The following is a 25,614-nucleotide window of genomic DNA, read 5'->3' on the forward strand; positions in this document are numbered from 1 at the left end:
CAGCATTAGATCACTCGTTTACTTTTATATACTATCCTCTGTCTTTAGCCAGGGTTCTGAATCAGTTGTATATTCTTATGCACTTTTTTTTAATCACTATTGACACATGTATTGAGTGACAGTATAAGCCTCTAATTGGGATTATAGTGTAGATATTAAATAGAGACAGTAGATTTGGCCTCCAACAAATTTGGGTTTGAATCCTAGATTTAAGCACTTGCCCTAAACAGGAGCAAGTTAATGTTAGTTTTTTTATTTGCAGGCAAACACTCCTCACTTAAAAGATTATTTTGAAGATTAAATTAAATAATGGTTAAAAACCTACTAAGTATAGAACACTTCGCATAGAGTCTGACATCATTGCTCTCTCATTCTACCTTTATAAATTTACATTACCATATTCTGCTTAGATCCTGTCAGGTTATTTAATTTTAGGCACTGCACATGTACAACACTGCATTAAAAACATACACATTTTATGTCTTTTTATTCATAGCAGCTCCAAAACATGTTATTGTCCAAGTACATGCAAAAACAGTTTGAGATCAAAGTACATTGTGATTATGATTTCTATCGAAGGCATAGGCAATCTTATGATTGGCTTTTCAGATGCATTTTCAATTCTAATCTTGATTTTAACCCATTTCTTCCTAAATTATCTTTAGAATAATACCACCTCTGTATAGCTAGATTAGAGATCTTTATTAGACTACTAAGGAATCATTGACTGAAGGTTTGGTTTTTTCAATGATAATTATCATGAGATAATTTATGCTTTCCTGATAAGAGAACTTTTCGAATTCTGAATCCTTTAGCAATTCAATCATGCCCTGAAAAATCTCTTTCCTTCTCATTCTACCTTTGAGGATAATGAAATGAATCTGAAGACCACATTGTTGCAGAGAGATCACTGGAAATGAAATCTGGCATCTAAGTTAATATTAGGTCAGGAAGAGCCTAATATATGCCCTTTGCTAACATTCACACTTGAGTTTGAATTTTTCTTATTCTCTTCCCTAATGTAGTCCTGCATTACCATATCATAATGTGCACCTGCAGGCTACAGCAAACTAAGCCTGATTTCTAAATTCATAGACACTTACCCAACTATGAACATTATGCAATTTTTGAATGGAGAATGCTGTTTTTCATGAAAAAATGTGCAAAAACCATGGTAGGGCAGGTTTCAGGCAGTGGAATGAACTTAGAATCATGGGCTTACACTTAGAATCACTGGCTCTTTATTTATATTCTGAACCCCTTTTATTTTTGCTCTGGGACTTGGGAGACTTGTTCGAACTTTTCTTTTTCCTCACCTGCAAATAAAGAATTATCATACGCGGCCCATGGCAACAGTATTAGGACTAAATGTGTTTTGAGGCGGAAAAGTCTGCCATATACATTATAAAGTGTCTGAACCTATAATGGGCTAACAGGAGGCTGAGGCTTGCTCTTAAGTCACACAGAGACACCCATGATTTCCATCTCAAACACACATGGTGAGCTGGGTGGATTCAGGCAAGGCAAAGTTTAAACTCTCTGAGCATCAGGGTTATTGTTTTTGCTTTTCTGTAAGGAGGATAATTACCCTGCTTTGCAGGATGGTTATGGAAGCAAAGCAGCGTAAAGAAGTAACAGTACTAAGAGGGGCTCAATAAACCTATACCTAAAAATGGAATAAGATTGAAAGGAAGAGCTTGTAGCTGAAATATTTTCAGCCCAAGAAAGCCTTACTACCGAAAAGTCTATGTAAATACCTAAGCTATTAAACTCAGTCTTCATTTGCCTATTTCAGAGTATACCTTGCTGACTATGATTTTTTTAATTTGAAGAACTATCTTAATAAATAGTACTGCATATTAAAGCATATCACATATTTTTCATAGCCTGAGCAAATATTTATGATCAAATTAGACAACTTGCTTGCAGCCCAGCTACCTGAAGTGCCAGGTCTTTGTTATTATTTTTTTTTTATTTATGCATAGAGGAACTGTAGGCCAGAGGTGTGGGGGTATGGGGGTAGGGTGAGAGGATTCACCAGAGACAGAGTGGGGAGCAGAACAGGAAGAACTACTGGAATACATTGCTGAGGGGAGCAGCAAGCAAGACAGGAGAGGTCTGCTGCACCATGTTGGGGTCAGCTCCCTGGCCAGGGATCGAACTAAGGCCTTGGTGGTGATAGCACTGAGACTTTAGCACTGAGACTTAACCTCTACACCACCAGGGAGGCCTGGAAACTGTATTCTCTAGATCTAGGTTTTTTGTTTTTTTTTTAATTTTTTTTTTAACAAAACTTCTGTTACTGTTTTTTTTTTTAAGATTTATTTTTATTTATTTATTAATACAAGCACTGGGATCGAACCTGCGCTGTAGAGACTGCAGGCAGCTTCGCAACCCAGCGCTCAACCACTGCTCCACCGGGGAGGCCCCTCTAGATCTAGTTTTATGGTGGTTATATTGCCACAATAATATAAGTACTAACTATTGTTTCATGCCACCCCAGATACTGAGTCCTGAATTTCTATCTTTAATAATATAAATGTAAATAGACTACTTTGATTCCATTTTAACTTATGAATAACTTTAAAGATAGAAAAAGGAAATATTTTATTTTAATATAGTTATACATAGATAGATATGAAACTAATAGTATTCTTTAAACTTCTATTCAATATAAAACATTTTTTAAGTTCTTGAAAAAATTTCATGATTCTAAACTATTTCAGGTTCTGAAAAATAATTATGGAAAATCTGTGTATTTGTCATGCAAACATAAAGCTATTTGTTGTGAAGTATGCACTGCAGCCTGGATTCCTATGCCTGGACATAGAAATAAAACTGACATAAATTGAGCATTTTTTAATTATTCTTAGTCAACTAAAATTAACAAACATTGTTCTTTCTTATAAACATCTAATTACGTAATTATCAAATGCTTCAAGCAAACAGTATTATTTGTGTCCACATTCAAAATTAAAATAAACTCATATTGCTAATTTTTGTTATTTTAAGATAAATAGGAGGCAGATGTGAAAAAGGACTGACCGTTTTTATTATATACTGTTTCATTTTCTTATTAGATCTATTTCATGAAATGTTGAAAAATTTCTTTGAACAATGAACTCCATTTCTTTTTACTTTATTTAGCTTTTATTTTTGTCATTATTCACTGTCATGCATTTAGTAAGTATAATAACTTGGTAAAAAATAAAGGTACTATACACACACACATATATTTATGTAAGTCTCTCTATTCTTGCTTATCCTTCCGCTTTAGTTTTTCTCTTGTTAGGTGCCATTTGTACTCTGACCATTTTAATTCTAACCATTAGTTAATAGTGGGCTTGTTCAGACCTCAGCTTTAACAAAGTGACTTCCTTCCTCGGATTGAATTTCTTTAAAGATAATCAATTGGAGCCTCTTTTAGTTGTCAATATGTTTCTACAGTCTCTTCTCTTCTCTCCTCACATCAACAAATGACACATTTAGAGCTACAAGGAAGACTATCTCAATTGTCTCCAGGAAGAAAAAAATATTTTTTTTATATCACAAATACTACTAGTCTTATATATTTATTTCCACGAGACTCGGGTTGGGGAGAGAAGAAAAATAATGCAAAGGAGGAATTGACATATATACCACAGTATGAATAGATAGGTTTAAAATAGAACTAGTTACCCCAGAGAAATTTCTATATCTAGACTTAAAAGTAAATAAACAAAAACTAACCCACACAGTTTGTGCCTACAAGAAGAACAAAACCTCAAGGAGAGTAAAGAAGACTTTATTTCATATTTAGTCATAATGTTCTTTATATGAGTAATTAAGTCTGAGAATATTGTACTGAGCAATGATGATAGAAATTAATAGATTCTAAATGAAGCATTTTCCTTTTATTCTTAACAGCTGTTCATTTTTACTTAGTGTGCACATCTTTCCCCAAAAAGACAAAAGTAAAATTATTCTTTAGGAAATTAATCACATGTGTCTCATTATTTCAAATAAAATCTCAAAAATCTAGCTTCCTTCTACAGGGAGAATAATCTCTTCCCTGCACCAGCCTCATTATGCAGTCAGTGAGGAGTGTAGTGCCACCTTCTGGTGCAGAAGGGGGTTGCTTTTCTTTGTCTTGAGAGTTACCTGGAATATTATTAGTTCAATTTGTGGAAATGTAGCATGGTAACCAATCAGTGCTACTCTTTAGCACTTACTTCATTTGTCTTATTATATTGGCATGAAGTGTTGGTTTATTTTAACACAGCAATACTATGCAGAAGCTGAAATATATTATCCAATACATTGTCATGACTAACAAAAGTAGAGTTTTCCAATCATAGATAAATAATAACATTGATTTAAATATTGAAAAAATAATTTTAAATAGTCAGCATGGCTTATTCATATTTTGGTTATACGTAGAAAGCAGTATCAAGGGAATGATATGCAAGAACTATAGGATTTAGGCTACTTCTATGAGAACAAGGCGATAACCAATAAAAAAACAACTTAAGTGTATGTGCTGATTTTACTTCTTAAAAAGCCAGAAAGAGAGAAACATTGAGAGAAAAGAAGAATCATTAACTTCTATTACATCAATTCTGGGCATTAAATTACTTTTTGTGCTTTTTTGTATTTGCAGTACTTCATAGTATAAATTTCAATATTAAAAAACACAAAAAGAGGTTACAAAGACAGATTTCTCATTTTATAGAGAAGTAAAAGATGCTTACAGAAGATGAGAGCTATGCTTGATACTACTGTCACATGGAACAAAGTCTAGAATCAAAACTCAACCCAGGATAAATGAGCCAACTATCTACTTGAATGCCATCTTTTTTTTTTTTTTTTAAGATTTATTTATTTATTTATACAAGCATTGGGTATAGTCAGAAGCGCGGGAGGGTGAGAGAATTCACCAGAGCCAGAGCAGGGAACAGAACAGGCAGACTGACGAAGTACACTGCTGAGGGGAGCAGCGAGCAGCAGGAGAGATCCGCGCACCATGTGGGACCTTCGCTGGTGGCCGGGGATACAACCAGCGCAGCAGAGGCTGCGGGCAGAGAAATATTGAAAGATTGCTCAACTGCTGCATCACCGGGGATGCCCATTTGGATACCATCTTGATGTTGCAATCGTTCTGTCTCCAAAATTCAAATTACAAAGAGAACTGTGAGTCCCAAAGATTAACTATCTAATGAGATGGTCTTGAAACTCTCTGTTGGACCCCCACATTCCTCAGAGGGTGCCATGTGTTTGATTTAAATTTCATTAACAATGATCTATTTTTCCATTTAAAAGTAAATCTTATGTTGGATTTTTGGTAGAGCCCTCAGGGATAGGGCTGTCCAATCCTCATGAAATGTTTAACCTCCCACAAGATGTGATAAATGACTCTAAGCTTAATTTCACTTCCATGTAGGAGATGCACTCCCCCATTGAAATTAACAGGTGGTCCTGATAATATTACTCTAAATAGTGGTATAAATATAGGTATTGAATTTAAGACAATTTGAGATGCTTATGGACATCACACCCAAAGTCCTGAAGTCTGCAGGTTTTGGAAAGAGACCCAGGGACTCACTCTGAGAAGGGCCTCCCTCCCAGCAGGAATTCTTCAGGCTGCATTCTGTAGACTCTGGACTGCCAGCCTCCAAAGCGCTGTCAAGAGATTCATCACCTTCATCATTTTATTTTGCTGCCAATTGAACGAGATGCTTTTATTATGGCAATATGGATCCCTCCTCTCACTGAGTTCATATTTTTCTATATGAATATGGCTTCAGTCATCGAGAAACTTTCCTGCTGTGTAGAACTCCAGACATTCCAAATCTGGTAAAACAAGCCCTCTGTGGCAAACAGAGAAGAATTGATGTTCTTGACAACTGATGAACAGACAGGTCATGAGCTGAAGATGATAACTTATCTTCTATTCTTTCAACTAGTAAAACTAGTTTTAATACCTGAAGGAATACAGTATTTTATATAGACTTTTATCTCACTTAAAACAATATTTGCTCAATAAGGGCAAGTAGAAAATAGATATAAAGAATAATTAAAATCACTTATAGTCTAAAACCTAAAAGGAGCCACTTTTAACACTTGTTGAATTTATTTCAACCTTTGTTTGTATAAATACACACATATTCACAAAGAGAAAATTGGATTCAATAGGTTTTGCATTTTCTTGTGTTTTAACAATCACTATTTTCCCATGTCTTAAAATATAATTTTACAGTTTACGTAATGTCTTTGCCTAGAATCCAACAGTTGGAGAGGAGACAAGAAAAACCAATTTAGATGTTAGGATTAATCAAAACAGAATTTAACCCCGCTGTAAACATCAGGTTAAATGTGGGACATTTTCAACCAAATCCGTTGCTTTCATGCATAAGCCTGGGGTCTTCAACCATCACATGGAGGGGAGCCAATTGCCAATTAGAAAGACCTGATTTGAACACTGAGAAATAAGCTCCTAATTTATTTGAAAAATGAAACTCACTTGGGCATATTTGTTACAGCAGTTTAGATGACCCCAACAGAAAGAATAGGGAGTCAAAAAAAGCCTGGCTTATGATTAAAATATATGCCTGTACTTTATATATGTTTGTCTATGTGAAACTGTCATAAAATGTATTTATATAATTTGCCTAAATTTCCGTTTATAATATCTTTCCTCATCTAAAATTTAGCTAATTCACTAATAATCATTCATTTGCCCATTTGCCCTTTCAGCTTTCAAATTTTATCTTTGATCTTTTTAATCTGAACATACATTATTTGCTTGAAAAATTCAATCTTCCATGGGGCAGAACAGGAAGTACTACTATCACAGAAATCATCTGAGTCAAATTTTTAAAAGCACATAATGGATTGAATTGGAAAAAAAAAAAAAAAAAAAAAACCACTAGGCAGGCCCTGAGTATTTTTTCTTGAATGATTGATTTGTAAACATAACCTTATAGTAGAGAATATCTATTCTTTAGCTAGTAATAAGCATTCTACAAAAACTATGATGAGAAAATTATAGATTTTTTTAAGATTTATTTTTACCTATGCATACCAGAACTGGGGCATATGTCAGAGTTGCGGTGGGGGGTGAGGATTCACCAGAGACAGAACGGGGAGCAGAACAGGCAGACTGACTGAAATGCACTGTTGAGGAGAGCAGCGGGTGAGACAGGAGAGGTCTGCTGTGGGTTAGTTCCCTTGGTGGGGATCGAACTCATGCTGCAGTGGCTGGTGATAGCTTGATAGTGCTGAGACTGCACCACCAGGGAGACCTGAAAATTACAGATGTTTTAAAAGATCTACTGGGATTAGATTATTTGTCTATTAATGTGTATAGACAATCATGATGGATCAGGTCAGCTAGAGACTAACCGCAGAGCCAACATTAGGCACAGTCAATGGGTAAATTCAACGATCTTAATACCCTGAAAAAGCAGATCCAGAAGCAAAGGCTACCATTTCAAGCTCTCCATTTAGGTCTGTCCTCTGTAAAAGAGTGTAGATCTACCAGGTTCATTTAGCAGCTGTTCCAGCTTTACAGTATCATAGAGAAGCAAAGCATTTTTTTAAAATCTCCTTTTACTAAAATAATTTTTAAACAGTGAGGAATATGTTAAAGTTTTTGTATTTTCCCAGAACTAACTTAGGAATCTTAGCCCAAAAAGGTCAACTTGGTTATTATTTAAACTTCCAGAAAAACTATTATACTCATTTTACAAGGAGAAAAAAGATGTTAATAAACAAGTAGCGTCATTTGACTTAATATCTCACATTTAATGTAAAATTTAAGTAGTCTGTCTATATGGTAAAATGCTATCTTAGAGACAATAGACTAGTAGGTTTAAAAACAATTTAGAATTCTTCTGCCAATATCAGTGCAGATTAAAATCAAATTAACATATTCATTAGCAACTGTTGCATACAATATAAACATATAAACATACAATATAAACATATTTCAGACTTGCCATACATATAATAAACACAGATCAATATATGTCAATTATAGATAACGAACAGCATTTGCTATATATACAATATTGTTCTTATATATGTATATGTCTATAATAGGTAATGTGCATGTATTTATATATGTTACAGACCACAAAGTCAATATATTAATAGGTATATTGAAGTGGCAAGTAACTCCAGTTTTATAGCATTCTCAATGGAATGTTAAGAACAACTTTTAAATTAAAAAAAAAATCATTCCACAACTGCTGACACGCTTTTCAGGATTTTTGTGTGACTGCTGCCAGTTGGAATCCCTAGACTGGAAGAACTGCAGAGCCATCTGTTCTGACGCACTGCTTGCGACGTTCTAGGCTCACTGAAGCAATTGTTTCTATTACCCTTAGAACTCATGAAATGCTTCAATTTGCAGCATCTCCATGGAATAAATTGAGCCTGACTTGTATCACGAATATAATTAGGTTAAGATCTTGGTAAAAATTCTACAAGATAGTTTAACCATTTCCTTTCCAAGCCTCCAAAAATGTGTCTTTTTAATTTGAGCTTTTTATGCTACTTCCAGTGACTTCCCCCGTCACTAGCAAATGACTCTTGCATGTAGGATACTAGGGTATATTTAAGTATGCTAAACATGATGAAGTCATAATACATGTACATTGAGAAAACAATAGGGGGAATTAAGGAGTTGATGCCATTGTTTGTAGAGTCATGACTTTGTGAGTAGTCTTTTTAAGGAAAAAGTTTTAAAATAGAAGGCAGAGTTCAAGCTGTATTCAGCATCCTTATGTGGAAATTATGAAAAATGTCAGAAACTATGAAGTAAAATGGTTTTGTTGGCACAAAACAGAAACTTGGAACTGTAAGAAATCATTTTGATTAAAGACTGCGTATATCTGATCTAAATAAATTAACAGTAACTTGAATAAGTTGCTATGATAAAGGTATTGTGGAGAATGCAACTAATAAGCCAGCAACTCATTCTGTTTTTAGTAAAAGTTAAAGGTTTTACAGGATGACAGAATATGAAAGGGTAAAAAGGCAGCTTAAATAAGTCAGGAAGTAATAAAATTAAAAGAATGTAAACATTATATGGAAGTAAACTATTTGAAATCATATGTAAGCAGGTTTTCATAAAGATAGGTTAATCATCTGAACTGGTAAATCAAATCAAATGACATATGCTGGAATACCACTGAATAAGTAAACCATGTATTTTAAGATATTATCATTATGTTAAGATGATAACAATGTTAAGATGATAAACAATGAAAGTACAGAAGAACAATGGAAGGTTAAAGGAGGATGTTCAAGTTGTCAGAGATTATGCTGACTTAAGAGTCTAGAACCCAGGGCCTCCCCGGTGGCGCAGCGGTGGAGCGCTGGGTTACGAAGCTGCCCGCGGCCTCTGCGGCGCCGGTTTGATCCCCGGCTGCTCCCCGGCCACCGGAGGAGGGTCCCACATGGTGCGCAGACCTCTCCTGCCACCCGCTGCTCCCCTCAGCAGTGTACTTCAGTCCTTCTGCCTGCTCTGCTCCCCGCTCTGGCTCTGGTGAATTCTCTCACCCTCCCGCGCTTCTGACTGTACCCAGTGCTTGTATAAACAAAACAAACAAACAAATACAATAAATAAATAAATAAAAACATGCCTCTATAAAAAAAAAAAAAGAGTCTAGAACCCAGAAGTCAATAATCAAGGGAGAAGCTTGAGATGCCATGTAAAAGCCAGGAAGTTTACCAGGAGTCTGTAAGACAAGAGTTAATCATATTGAGAACAACAAACTATTGAAATCAACAGGTAACTAAAACCCCAAAATGACAGAGCAATGAAAATGATTGCCATCTCAAAAGATGGGCAGTCCAGCCGTCCTGTGGATCACAGCAGCCACAGAAGCTGGAGGAGGAAGTATCTGCAGTCATCACTAGTTAATAACTGATGATGGGATGAGTACATTAGAATTAAATAGGGCCTCCCCGGGGGCGCAGCGGTTGAGCACTGGGTTGTGAAGCTGCCCGCAGCCTCTGCAGCGCCAGTTCGATCCCCGGCTGCTCCCCGGCCACCAGGCGAGGGTCCCACATGGCGCGACAGACCTCTCCTGCCGCCCGCTGCTCCCCTCAGCAGTGTACTTCATCCGTCAGTCTGCCTGCTCTGCTCTCCTCTCTGGCTCTGGTGAATTCTCTCCCCCTCCTGCGCTTCTGACTGTACCCAGTACTTGTATAAATAAATAAATAAATCTTTAAAAAAAAAGAAGAAATAGATGAGGAATCTATACCTACTGTTAATATTATATACAGTTTATTATCTGTCAGCTAGTACATGGAGGTTCTTCCAAAAATTAAAAATAAAACTATCATATTATCTAGCAATTCTACTTCTGGGTATTTCTCTGAAAAAAAAAAAAAAAAAACTGACTTGAAAAGATATATTTACCCCACATGTATTGCAGCATTATTTATAATAGAGAAGACAGGGAAATAACCTAAGTAGCATCCATCAGTGAATGCATGGATTAAAAAAAAAAATGTGATGTGTATATATACATACACACACAGAGCATTTCAGTATATTTATTATATTTATATTTAGTATATTTACATATATATGTGCAAATCATGGACTATTATTCAGTCATAAAGAAGAATGAAATCTTACCATTTATAACAACATGGATGGACCTTAAGGGAATTATATAGTGAGAAATAATAAATAACATATGAACTCAATTGTATGTGTAGTGCAAATAAGTAAATAAACTGAGTGATTAGATACAATAACAGATGAATGGTTGTCACAGCAGGAGGTGGGAGATGGGCAAAGTGGATGAAAGGGGTCAAAAGGTACAACCTTCTGGGGCCTCCCTGGTAGTGCAAAGGGTTAAGATGCAACCTATGGAGCTGTCTGCAGCCACTGCAGCATGAGTTCAATCCCCGGCCAGGGAGCTACCCACATGGTGCAGCAGACCTCTCCTGTCTCGCCTGCTGCTCTCCTCAGCAGTGTATTTCAGTCAGTCTGCCTGTTCTGCTCCCCACTCTCTCTCTGGTGAATCCTCTCACCCCCCCACACCTTTGGCCTGTACCCCAGCTCTCATATGCATAAATAAATAAATCTTTAGAAGGAAAAATAGACTTACAAAAAAAAGATACAACCTTCTGGATCTAAAATAAATAAGTCATTGGATGTAATGCATGGCAATTTGAGTTAATAATACTGTGTAACATATGAAAGTTGCTAAGGAAGTAAATCTTAAAGGTATCATCACAAGAAAAAAAAATGCATAACTGTTTATAGATGTTAACCAGACTTATTGTGGTGATCATTCTGAGACAGCCTATGCAACTGAAATTGAGAGCTGGTATGATAAGAGTGGCCCAATGACCTGTCTGAATACGTGCCCTGGTGGGCCTGCCATAACATCTTGTCCAAACAACTGGCCCACGAGGGAAATAAAGAAGCCATAACTAGTTAATATCCTGACTTATGACTGTTTCACAACTTCCTGGAAGAGGGAAGGTGGAGGGTCCCAGACACACAGTAAAATCCTGACGAAGAGCAACAAAGTCACGCTGGTTGCCCACGTCCACATGCAAACCATGTGGAGACTTTATGTGCTAATGAAACATGAGGTGTATGAAAGAGCCTGTATCTCATTTCTGCATGCCTCGGGGTGGCCCAGCCCAGAACATGCTTGACACTGCCCCCCCACCCTGTGTTGTTAGAGCCATCCCTTAAAAATCCTTTCCTAGCTCCCATCTGGAAGTCAGGCAGGAAATTTTCTCCTCTAGTCCTGCCTTCCTTGGGTAAGACCTCAGTGAAACTTGTCTTGTCAAGCCAATGCTCGCTGGTGAATTCCTTTTCCTACCTGTTCCTAGAACCACATTTGTAAGTGTCTATAACAATTTCACAATATACACTGATATCAAATCATTATGTTGCAGCCCAAAAGTCAATGTGATGTTCCTAAAAAAAAAAGTTATACCTCCATAAAAAAAGGTAAAAAATAAATAGTGCATAGTAAGGCACCCAAAAAAAAAATAAAGTGGAGATCAAATTATTCCTGGTAGTAAGCAGAAAATCAGTAATGAGAGGCCAAGAAAGGACAGATTGTGAAGAGAAGGGCTCACGGGACCTGGGTCTGGGCATCCGTAGGGAAGCTGGAGGGAAAGCTGAAGGCTGGAAGTGGCATCTGGGGAGATGGCAGTAGGTAGGATGGAGAGAAATTAAAAAGAGAGATTCAGAAAGCCAGAAGTCAATGAGCCAAAGAACTTCAGAATCCTGTATTGGTGTCTTGGGTAAAACTCTTAACTTAAAAGTAAATGGCTGTTAGCTATTGCCTGTTAGAAGATATGGAGCAGGATCCCCTAGGTGAGTAGAGAACTTGAGTTTTCTCTAACCTAGAGGGCTGGGTACCAAGTGGTTAGGAGCATAATGAAAGCTCCCTTTATTCCAGGTCCTTTCTCAGGTCTCCGTGCTTGCAGAGATGAATGTTGCAGGATGACAGGAACAACTTTGAGACAGGGAGGCCAGATAATGAGTGATATGCATTCTATCCATAAAGAGCTTTTGCATAGAGCAGAGGCTCTTAAACCTTAAACTCTGACTAGCAGCATCCACCTATCTGGCACTGGTTGAAAATGCAGAATGATTAATCTCATGCAATACAAGAACAGAACAGATATTCTGGGTGTGTAGCCTAGTAACCTGAATGTTAACAAGCCCTGCAGGTGATTCTGTTGAGTGTTAAAGGCTGAGGACCACAACGTTTTAGGACAGAAGACTTAGCAAGAGATAAGGAACATACCTTGTAATTAATGGTACAGTCTCTGTCTAGATCTAGAAAGCACAACTAGTGCTTCCAAGGTGCAAAATCTGAGTTCTGAGAACTATTAGACTGATAATAGGAACTTGCATTTAGCCTCCACCGAGAAATACATCCCTGGTTTCAGAGATTTGTTTTGTTTGCTCTGAGGACTATTGTATGTTTGCAAGTGCAACGGTTATGGTGGATAGTTGCCAATATAAAAAGGATTTCTAATAAGAATTGTTTACAGTGTTATAGTTCATAAGGAACAGGATAGGTTAAAGAGAAATACTTCTGAGTTTAAAAAAAGGGAAGTGAATTTCATCACTCTAAGGTACTAAGCACAAATGCCCCATCTAGTGGCCTTTTTTACTAAGAGTTCAGTGACGGTTTCTAAAAGGGCACACGTAAACTACAAACCCACAAAGATACAAATGATTTAGCACGTTGAATCCTGAATTACAGCAAGAAGATATAATGATTATGTCATATCATCTTCGGTAAAACATTCCTCATGTTTGGGGGCACTTATAAGTTTCAAAACTGTCAAGAAATAGAAAAAGGAAACATTCATTGAGTTCCAATTATGTGTCAAACCATATGCTTGATTTTTTAACTTATTTGTAGATACAGGATATGGCTAAGAGATAGAGATAGAGGCAGAGAGAGAGGAAAGAGATAGGTATGTAGATACAGACAAAGACATATGGGGTAGCTTTAAATTTGGAGCTATAGGTGAATATATAAATGTTTTACAGGTATAACAACACATAACAAAATAATCTATGGTTCCAGAATACATCATTTCAAAAAAAAAAGCCCAGAGAGGGATTATTTTTTCAAAGTCACATAATGTTATTCCTATATTATACTGTGCTTAACTCTACAATAGCATTTTTCATTCTACGATGTTGCTATTTTTTGTTTTTACACATATTTCAAATTCTTTGAGGCACAGAATTATGTTTTTACTAAAATGCTTTTTCATTCTTGGCAGCAAGCAGAGTAGTGTTCAATAAAGTGGTTAAAATTTGTTAAGTAAATAAAAGCATGGAAGGAAGTAATAGATTAACAGATGAGTTATTTGAATTTTGCATATATATGAATCATGAGCACGAAAGTGAATCTTATATCTTTGGAGTATCCAAAAATTATCTTAGCATTTTGTTATACATTTTACAAAGATGTGTTAACTCAAAACAAGAATAACTACTGATTAATCACGCCTCATGGTAAGAAGAAATGAGTATTTTTCTAAATATACAGATGTAATACAGACAGTGAAAAGTGGCTTGCAAAGGATGATATTTTTTCTTTTTTGATTTTAATGTGACAATGCCTTAGATGAAGACAATAAGGAAAGGCTTCACTGAGCAGACTTCTGAAAAAAAATAGTTTTTTTTTAAAGATTTATTTATTTACGCATACAAGAACTGGGGTGGAGGCCAAGAGTTGTGAGGTGCGGGGAGTGAGAGGATTCACCAGACACAGAGTGGGGAGCAGAACAGGCAGACTGACTGAAATACACTGCTGAAAGGAGCAGCGGGCAAGACAGGAGAAGTCTGCTGCGCCATGTGGGTTGCTCCCTGGCTGGACAGGGATTGAACTGTGCTGCAGTGGCTGTGGACAGCTTCACAGTGCTGTGCTTAACCCCCCGTGCCACCAGGGAGGCCACAAAATAGGTACAATTTAAATGAGGAGTTACAATAGAAGGTTATTCTTAAGAGGGAGACCTTGAGGAAAGGGTTTATTGGCAAATTAGCAACCTAGACCATGCACAGACCTAACACAGTAATACAGCCTGAAGATCAAGTAGTTACAGGAGCAATACCAGAGCCTTCAGTGCCAGATCCCAGGCTAAAGGACTTCACATCCTAGAAAGCACCAGAATCCATAATTCTAAGCAGAAATGGCACAGAACACAATGAAAGGTAGCGAACAAAAACAAATTTATGACTGTGGTGACTAGGGCATATCTGTATTTCCAACATAGATAGCCCTGTTAAAGATATTTGCTAATTATTTATTTAAATGGGGTTTTTGTAACTCACACTCAGTGTAGAAATGACAGCATATAGATGACGGAACTTCCCCTTCAGACTGGTTTTACAGATCAGTTCCGTCAATAATAAATGACATTTAAACTCTTGGTGGTGACACGAATTACAATTAATTAGAAAAAAGTATTGCTGCTTTCACTACTAGTGTGTTTCCAATATTATTCATAGATATTGTCAAATGAAAACAACTACTTACTTTTATCTCTTTTGAAAAAGACAACCCTAGAACTATAAGTTGTTTTTCTTTTAGGATAGAGAGAAACAGACAAAATAGATCTTAATGGCCTTAGTATTTGTTAATATCAGCATTAAAGTAAAAGTGGAAAGATTAGTTTCCTATATCAGATTGCACATTTCGGGCTTTGATGGAACTAAAATAGCATTGAGAAAAACTTTTCAGATAACATATAGGATAGTATCTCTTTTAAGTAATAAGAAGAACCATCTTTTTATAAAAGGTTCTTTTCTGAAAATATTTTCAAGGTGACATGTCAGCGATATGAAAGAAGCACTATAGGAACAGCACAGGAGACATAAAATTTATTATGAATAAAGCATACATTCAACAAAGGCATTCTCCCTTCTTTTGTACCCCTTTATATTACCCTTATAACTCTTTCAATATTGATTCTACTTCTCAGATCTCTCAAAAGTGAAGGGTAGAAGAGCTAAAGAGACACTTCTTCAAAGAAGACATACAACTAGACAATAAGCATAAAAATATTCATCATCCTTATCATCACGGCTCACAGATTCCCCAAAGACATATAGAGGAAATTAAAATCAAAGTTACCAGTAGATACCATCTCATACCTGTGAGAATGGCCCATATCAAAAAGACCAGAAACAATAAATGTTGGCAATATATAGAAAAAGGAACCATTGATGGGAATGTAAACCAGTCTAGCTCCTGTAGAAAATAATATGGAGATATCTCAAAACATTAAAAAACAGATCTACCATATGACCCAGTAATTCCACTCCTCATATCTATCCAAAGGTCACAAATACACAAATTTGAAGGAATACATGCACTCCACTGTTCATTGAAGCACTATTTATAATAGTCAAGGTTTTGTTTTTGTAAAAAAACAAAACAACAACAACAAAAAAAACAAACCTAAGTGCCCAAAGACTTACATGAGTGGATAAGAAAGACAGAGTATATATACACAGTGGAATACTACTCAGCTACAAAAATATGAACACTGAAATTTGCAATAACATGAAAGGAACTGGAGGGGAATGTGCTAGACAAAATAATCCAAAAGGAGAAAGACAAATACCTGATGGTGTCACTTATTTGTGGGATATAGAGAAATAAAACAAAGCATCACATTAAACCAATCCAATAACAAATCCTAGAAATCTGAGGCTACCAAAGGGGAAAGTGGGGGCAAGAGCAATATGTGGGGGAGGCCCGAAGGACTACAGTGGAGAACTGTAGATTCTCCACTACAGGTTCTTAGTGGTAAGTGTGGTGTGGTTTCATACACCTAAAGGATATGATCCAATATCTCTAAATCATATACAGTGCTGGAAAACAATGTATCTCAAAAAAACAGTGATCATAAAAAAATTTAATTAAAAAAAATAAAATGAAGATTTTGAACTAAAAAAAAAATTATCAAGTTTGTAAACCAGCTTCCTAAATTGCTGATTAAACACTGAAATAACAGGTTACTCTCTGTCTAAGGTCTAAATCAAATAAATAAGCTTAGGTCATTTTAAATAACAAGTTTTTGATTTTTTTCCACAAATAACAGCTATGCTAGCAACTTTAAATTATCAAATAAATAATTTGGTTGTTTATAATCATTACTTGATGAATCATATCTGAATTTTACTTAGAACAATCTCCTGGGGATAACTTCTAGAAGTCAGATTGTGAATTTTACATTTTTTTCTTGATAACACTACCAACTTTATAAGAAAGTAAATGTTACTATCAACTAAAAGATAAGGATTTCAAAGTTTATCTTTAGAGTTTGTTGCTTCCAAAGTTCATCTTCAAAGTACCAATGTTCTAGCTTATTTCTCTTTTTGTCTCTTTTAGTAAATTCTTTTAACATTATCGTTGAAATGAAGTGTAGACAAAGATGAAGTGAAAGATTTTCTCTAAAAAGGAAATGAATCACGGGAAAATGTGAATTTTTAAACAGCAGAAATATTTAAACAGAGTTGTAGAGGTTAGGTAGTAGATTCTTTCAAGATCAGTTTTGAAGATCATGAAGGGGATAGCTGTTTCAACGTTCTCCTAGGGGCATAGTTACTAACATACCCTTGGTCAATTAGAAAGGCACTTCCAGCTCAGAACAGGTCTGCCTTAGTGAAACTAACAGCTCCTAATCAGAACCATGATTAGTGAGAAGAAAATATAGTCACCTTGGAAATGCAAGTTCACTGAGTCAGTCTTGATCAAGTCCAGGTGACAGCTATCCCAGTTACTTAGCCGTCCCATGCTGAGCTCATGGCATCACCCGAGGTTTCCATCCCTTTCTTAGATCTAACTAATAATGTGGCAATTCTACTCACAGAACTTACTGTTTGAGACAAGAGCTATCTTTTTTTTTTTTTTGCTGGCTGGTATTTCCTGGTGAATACTTGGCAGTGAAAGTTGAAGTTGAAGCAAAATGAGTAATATTAAATTGAACTAAGGAGTCAATTTGAAACAACAGTTGACCTTTTCTGAAAGGCTCGGGGCTCTGGTAATCCACATGATTCAGATGACAGCAGAGTGGGATCTGGAAGCTTTTGTGACTAGAGGCAGAGCTGCATCTAACAAATAGAGGTTATCAGCTGTCTAGTTTAGTTTTTAAGGTACTTAAGGAAAGAAATGCTTCATCGACCCTCTAAATATATTTCTGCATGTCAGATGCTTTGAAATCAGAATTTATTTTCCTTTGTTCTTAGCCCCAATTCTTGTGGCTTTAAAATATTACTTTATTCAAAGGAAGAAAAAGAGAAAACACCAATTGTGTAATATCTCTTCTTACATTGTCACTGCTGTTCTATTTTCTAGATCTTTCAAGTCTATTTATGACAACTTCAATAAATTAGATTGCTGTTATTCCTCTCATTTGAGAACCTTATGAAAAATGTGATTTTTTTGTCATTTTCATATCACTTACAATTTGGGTTTTTTACCCCCCAACATTAAAAACCATATAGCATTTGTTATCAAAAAACAAAACAAAACTTTCCTCCCCATTTCTATACTCAGACAACAATGAAAATCTAACATAATACAAGTATTGATCATGGAGTATCACTTGTTAATACTGGATTACAGTGAGTAATTACTGTTCCATAGTGGTGTACCTTCAATGAAATAATTATATTATTTATTATGAAATTAAATGAAATAAATAATTATATTATTTTCATTTTAGGTTCCAAATGGAACCTAAAACAATGTTGCCTAAAGGTCATGGCCAAGCTCATGCAAGTAATTCCCGCGTTATCAATGATTTCCTCAATCTTCATGCTTCTCACCACATGGACAAAGATTAATTTGATCCCCAAATAAACGGCCCTCCCCTCAGGACAGCACCCCATCTAGGGAGGACCTGTTCTTAGAATTATTCAACATCTGTGCAAAGCTATAGATAGTCCATCTGCACAAAGCAATAAGAGTTTGACCGCAGCTCCCTCATACGCACCTCTCCTTTGATGCAGCAAATCAATAAACCCAAATTTGTTTGGCAAAAGAAGTTTCTCTGGAGGTCTTTTATCTGATGGGTTTTATCATGAGGAGGACTTTCCAAAAGATCAATTTCACTGAAGATATGTTTTAAATAATTATCATTATGTTAAACATAATATTTGAGATATAAAATGGAATTCAGAATATCTTATCCAACTCCTTGATTTTACATGGTAAGCAAATGAAATCCCAGACTTATTCCCGTTCCCTAAACATGAGTGATAGACCCACAATTAGAGCTCATGTTACTTTATATATTGTCCCATGTACCTCCTCCATAAAGCCTACTAATTTACTCTAAATTTCCATATATTTGCGGTCCCCTCAAGGGCACAATAAAATACATCCCTACTGTGCACAAAGCAAATAATTGAATCTTACTTTTTAAAATTGCTTTGTCAACTATTTAGATTAATATTTAGAATACCCTTTTCAAAAATGCATCATTTCCAAAATACATCTTCAGCAAATTTCAGTTTCACCCATATAGACACACACTAAAAAAATAAAAACATTTAGAAATACAGTAGGGTTTCTTATGAACAATCTGCTGAGACTATCTGTTATTCTTGTTTGAAGTCCTCTGGCCTGACTGTGAATCTTGGCTTTGTAGCATACTAACTGGAATGAATGTGACCTTAGGAAAAAAACTCAGACAATATTATCAGATACAATAGTTTTGTTATGATAAAATAAGTCAATACAAGGAAAATACCCAGAACAGAGCTGGGTACTATAATCATCACACAATAAATATTAGTTATTACTTTTAATATCAACTAGCTGTAAGAATTATTATCTTTTGCATTTTATAACAAATTTAACCTTTTAACAATAACCTAGTTTTTTGAGCAGACTTAGATTCACAAATAGAGCAAAAATTACAAAGAATTACCATATGGCCATTGCCCCTAATACAGCCTCCCTCACTATCAACAACCCCCACTGGAGGGATGCACTTGTTACAAATGATGAACCTATACTGATTGACATCATTATCATCCAAAGTCCATGTTACATTGCAGCTTACTTTTAACGATCAATATTCTGTTGGCTTTCACAAATACATAATGCTATGTAACCATCATTATAGTATCATATAGAGTATTTTCATGCCCTGAAAAGTCTCTGTGCTCTATTCAGCCCTCTCTCCCCCTGATGCATGCCAACCACCGATCTTTTATCTTGTATGATTTTGCCTTTTCCAGATGTTATACAGTTGTAATCATATTGTGTGGTACAATATGTTTGTAGCCTCTTTTACATTGGCTTCTTTCATTTAGTAATATGTATTTAAGATTTCTTCATGTCATTTTTGGTATGCTAGCTCATTTGATTTTGGTGCTAAATAATATTTCATTATTGGATGCACCAACTAATTTATCCATTCATCAAGTGGAGAACATCTAACTGCTTCCAAGTTTTAGCAATTCTGAGCAAGATGCTTAAATCTTCAATTTTGAGGAATTTGTGTGGATGTAAGATTTCAATTATTTTAGATAAATACCAAGGAGTGTGATTCGTGGATCACATGGTAAGAGTACATTTAGCTTGTAAGCAAACTAGAGTTTTGAAATAGAAAAAGAAAATACAACTCACTATTCTTATGACATTGTTCACTGACACTGAATACGTGTTGCTGAAACTAAATATAGGAATATTATGCAACAATGACAAGTCATCTTCTATTACACCAAGAGATATAGATGAATAATCAATCCTAAGAATTATATAAAGTCTTGATAATCTGCAAGTTGAGGAAGTGAAATATTCAGTAGAAATTCTTGTTAATTTTTATCATATGTCATAACTTCCCAATTTCTCTTAATCACTTTTGTTCTTATGTTCCTTTTCCTTCTACTTCTTGTAGTGATTTTTCTCCTGGGTATCCACATGCCTATGAATTACTATTTCTTCAAGCATTAGATTATATTTCAATTTCTTTGAAAAGTCTTCCCACGATACTTAAGGCCATGCAATGTATCTTTCCTTTGTGGTCCCACAAGATCTATTTTTCCTCAATTAAAATTATTCATATTACACTGTCATTTCTTGATTATTCACCTAAAACCCCAGAGTCAGAAATTTGCAGGGTTACCAGTACAAATAAGTTCCATGTAAGTATCTGTCGAATAAAGGAATGGATGGATGGATGAATAAATTTAATTTACAGGTCAAAATTTGCATTCACTTATTGACATTCTGTTCTGACATGAGCACCATAATATACCTTAAACTTCAGGAAAGAAATCAGGATTCCAATAACTGTACTTGTATCATGAATGTAAGGGCTATTAAATTGTTACTCTAAAATTCTATGAAACAAAATCCATATTGTGAAAAACTATAACCAGAGAACTGGCATTAATTTTATATATTAACGAGTAAGAAAACATTATTATTTATATTCTGAAAAATTTAGCATGAAACATTAAAGTTATAAGAAAATTAAGGCAGTCAAATAAAATCAATCAAAACTACCCCCAAGCAACATACACCATATTAATATATCTCTTCCAAAATTCAGACACTACACATTAATCTAGAAAATTACACTTTTAAATGAACTGCTTTCCATTCCAGTTTAACAATTAACACTCAAATAATTACTTTTGATTTATTAAATTTCATTCAAAATTGCACATTAAACTAATGCAAAATTCTATACTCAGGGCTCCACTATGTGAAACTATGAAAATTGTTTATATAATTCACAAAATACTGATAGTTGTTAAAACTATGGTTATCCAAAAAATTCTATATTTTAATGTTGCTATGGTCTTTTGAATGTGAACATATTTATATTAATTTTTGTTTCTGGTTGCTATTCTTTTGCTGAAATTAATATCAATACTTTCAATTCATTAGAAGCTAGTTTTTAGTGTTAATTAAGATATCACAGACATGTAGATTATATTCATATCCATTCATGCAATTGAAAGCACATTCATAAAATGTCTCATATTTAGAGGAATTGTGTAGAAAACATTGAGGCAGTTGTTCTCAAGCTTTATTGGGAATAATTATTATTTATTATGTTTGTTTAAAAAATTTCTGGGTCCTGCTGATGGAAATGTTGATGTAGTAATTTTGGTGTGGAATTCTACACTCTGCATTTTAAACAAACAGAGTGATCATTCTGAGGGGAGTAGTATAATACCCCTTAATCAAAAAGTGATGCAATGTATTGAAAGATAACAAGGTACAGCTGATGCCCCCCAAATCTTATAACCTAGAGTAAGTAGAAGTTATACACAAAACTTTTTTCTTGAGGGGCTATCAGAATTAATACAGGCTTTGTGCTGGGGGGTGAATGGAACCATTCTTCAGAAACATTTATCTGATAAATACTCACTATGTTGCAGTTCTTGATTGGGGCACTGCACTGTTGGCATCATGGGACTATTAGTGGAAGCAAAGACAGCAGGAACAAGGGCCTTCAAAAGGCATAACCCAGCTGCTATTGTCAGTGCTAGTAATGTCGACACAGAGTGTGATACTCTGCTGTGGATGGAATCTCAAGAAGAGCTGGAAAGAGGGAGGCAATTTTTCCTTTTTGCTCTTTATTTGATCTCCTTTTAGTATCTCCCACTGGCAGAAAAATTACAGCACTTTGGCTGGCATGATAATCTGGGAAACGGAATTTGCAGAACTCAGGAAGTTTGGGAATTTAATTGAGAGTTGGGAAAATGAAGTTGATGTTTAAGAATATTTTAAGAGGCCACACAACAGTTTCTAGAAAGGCAGTCTAAAACTGAGACAAAATGGTCAACAACCAGCACCATAGACAGAGCAATTTTCTACTTTTTCTTCTAAAGATATATTTATTTATGCATACAAAAACTGGGGTACAGTGAATAGAGGCAGGTGAACACAGGCATGTATCTACCTCTTTGATTTAGTGTTTTCATATTCTCTGGGTAAATGCCCAGAAGTGGGATACTGGATCATATGGTAGTTCTATTTTTAAATTTGTTGAGAAACCTACATACTGTTTTCTATTGTGGCACACTAATTTATATTCCCATGTACAGTGTACAAGGATTCCTTTTTCTCTACATCCTTCTCAACACTTTCTATTTGTTGGCTTTTTGATAATTGCCATTTTCACAAAAATGGACAGATCTTTTAAACTTAAAATAAGTTTCAACCTTCCCGGTGGTGCAGCCGGTTTAGTGCAGCACTGTGAAGCTGTCCGCAGACTCTGCAGCGTGGGTTTCATTCCCGGCTGGCCAGGGAGATTCCCACATGGTGCAGCAGACCTCTCCTGACTTGCCTGCTGCTCCCCTCAGCAGTGTATTTCAGTCCGTCTGCCTGTTCTGCTCCCCACTCTGTCTCCGGTGAATCCTCTCACCCTCTTGCACATCTGGCCTGTACCCCAGATCTTTTATGTATGTATGTATAAATAAATAAATAAATCTTTAAAAAACAAAAAAAACAAGTTTAAAATTATTTTCAAAATTTTAGATTTTAAAAATGACTTGAGAATATACAGACGATAGCAAATAAAAGTCAGCAAATATATAAAAGGTATTCCTAAAGAATAGCAAAACAAGACAATAGAGCAATTAAACTATAATTCAATGTCTCCTAAAATTGATTTGAAAGAATTTATTGAAAAAAAATATTCCTCATTACTGAAAATCTTGACTCAGAAGTACCAACAAAAGCTATATTTGAGGGGCCTCCCTGGTGGTGCAAGGGTTAAGATGCAACCTATGAAGCTGTCCACAACCTCTGCAGCATGAGTTCGATATCTGGGCAGGGAGCTACCCACATAAGACAGCAGACCTCTCCTGACTCGCCCGCTGCTCCCCTTAGCTGCTCCCCTTCGCAACCCAACGCTCAACCGCTGCGCCACCGGGGAGGCCCAAAATCACTGCATTTTAAAGAAAATGTATTATCAATATTAGATACTGAGAAGGTAAGATTAAGAAGTGACTTATGAAGGGAAGAAAATTAAATCACCATCAAACTTTTTGCCAGTAATGCTTTCTGCCAAATAAAATGCAGTGTATATTGAAGAAATGCAAGGAAAGAAAATGAATCAACATTGTACCATCTAATAAAATTGACTTTTATGTAAAAAGTGCACATACTACCAACTAATAACTTATCAAATATTGTCCTCATCGCCCTTCATAAAGTAAACTCTAGAGAGATTTTGACATAAGAACATTTAGTGAGCATTAAATATACAGTTATTGGAAGAATATATTGCTGAAGTGGCAGATATAATAGGAGACTTAGCTACATGTATGTATATGTGTGTATTTATGTGTTGATCTTTGTAGAGTCCCGCAGTAGGCAGATCTTTGGAGGGCTTCGTGTAAGTCAATATCTATAACCTAACAGTGGGGATAGAATATGGACAAAATATATAAAAGTATTTAACTGATTTTATTGTAATAGATAAGAATAACTTTACAATTTAATAATGTGATTTTTCTAACAAGAAATAGAAGAAACGAGTAATTATGAGTTGTTTTTTTTTTCTTTTGGCACTTGTGTCTTGGAAAATCATGTCTTATGGACAGATTGTGATCATGAAAGTCCAATACTTATTCCAAATCAAGAGTCATATAATAATGACTGATTTCACGGCTGTGACAGATAATGTCCAAGCTGGGCCTGAATAACTTATATAACAATGAAGCTTGCAAAGATCCTAAGCGTCATGTCAAAAGGAATTTACAGCCAAATAGAAGAAGTGCCACTTGGCAAAATGTGGGACAATCTGGACTTCATGAAGATGAGAATTGCAATTTTTTAAAACTGAGTTCATGATATTTTAAAAATTCAAAGGATTGATAACTTCTCACAAAGACAAGGAAGGTACCAATTCATTATCTTGAAAACTGGTTAAATAAAATGAAAGATTCAAGAACCTATCAAGTCTTTCCTGAGAGACATAACTGAAATAGGTAAGAGGATCACTAAAGCTAACTTTTGCCCTGAGAACAACTATCAAAGAAGACAAATTACTGGGTAGAGGGGTAGAAGGCTATAAATATGTAAAAAAAAATAAGATGAGGAGGTACAGGATAAATTTATTGTACTTATGAAAAAATTATAATTCAATGAATTATCATGATAGTAAAATTAATATAGAATAAAATATCATTTCAATTTTATCCTTTGGACAGACATACACAAGTAGTGAAAGTGGAACTAAAAGTGTTTGCAAATATGAGAGCAACGTGAACTTATTTATTGCTAGTGAGACTATAAATGGACACAATCACTTTCTAAACCAGTTTGGCATTTTCTAATAAAACTTCACATGCCATGCTTTGCTTTCTGCCATTGCCATACTGCTTCAAAGAACCTGATGCAAGTGCATCAAGAGATAAGCTCAATGGGGTCTCTCTGGTGGAGTAGGGGTTAAAGACAGTGCTATGAGGCTATCGCCAGCCTCTGCAGCAGGAGTTCAATCCCCAGCTGGCCAGCGAGCAACCCACATGGCACAGCAGACCTGTCCTGTCTCACCAGCTGCTCCTCTCAGCAGTGTATTTCAGTAGCTCTGCCTGTTCTGCTCCCCTCTCTCTGGTGAATTCTCTCACCTTCTGCACCTGTGGCTTACACCCCAGTTCTTCTATGAATAAATAAATCAATCTTGAAAAAAAAAAAGGACAAGAACACCTACTTGACAGGACTATTGTAAGATAATGCACTTAAATATAAACACTACTATTTGATTTAAATGAATGAGTATAGCTACACCCATCAGTATGGGTGACAGAAGATTTGTTTAGTGAATGAAAGAGACCATGAACAAAGACTGCAAGATTCACGTATGTAAAGGATACAACTCAGCAGTGTATTGCTAATGAATGCATTCATTAGTGGTTAAGTCTCTAATGAAAGGCAATGGGAATGATTTTCAGATGATTGATAATCATGGTAATTCTTGAAATGAGATGTTTTCAGAGAAGGGCACACAGAGGTATGAAAATATTCTATTTCTTGTACTGGGTGGAGGATTAAATTCAATTTTATTTTATTGTATTCCTTAACCAGTGTGTATCTATAACTTTATCTCTAGTTCTCTCTCTTTTTTTCAAGATTTATT

At 35.5% G+C, this 25,614-nt stretch overlaps 1 protein-coding gene across 4 annotated transcripts in view; it reads right to left on the bottom strand.

The window, feature by feature from the left end:
• GPC5 (glypican 5) overlaps nucleotides 1–25,614 on the bottom strand; it is a 1,063,734-nt gene that overhangs the window by 488,406 nt on the left and 549,714 nt on the right. Inside the window, exon 8 of one of the 4 annotated variants that reach the window (XM_054701629.1) lies at nucleotides 5,691–5,846. The exons of the other annotated variants lie outside the window; for them this stretch is intronic. Within the exon in view, the coding sequence (XP_054557604.1) occupies nucleotides 5,845–5,846 (2 nt within the window). The 3' untranslated portion in view covers nucleotides 5,691–5,844. Of the gene's footprint in view, nucleotides 1–5,690; nucleotides 5,847–25,614 lie in introns of those variants that run through there. 4 annotated transcript variants of the gene reach the window in all.

The sequence above is a fragment of the Talpa occidentalis genome, unplaced genomic scaffold (genome assembly GCF_014898055.3).
Source record: "Talpa occidentalis isolate TD23 unplaced genomic scaffold, MPIMG_talOcc4v2.1 talOcc4.5, whole genome shotgun sequence".
Classification (NCBI taxonomy): domain Eukaryota; kingdom Metazoa; phylum Chordata; class Mammalia; order Eulipotyphla; family Talpidae; genus Talpa; species Talpa occidentalis.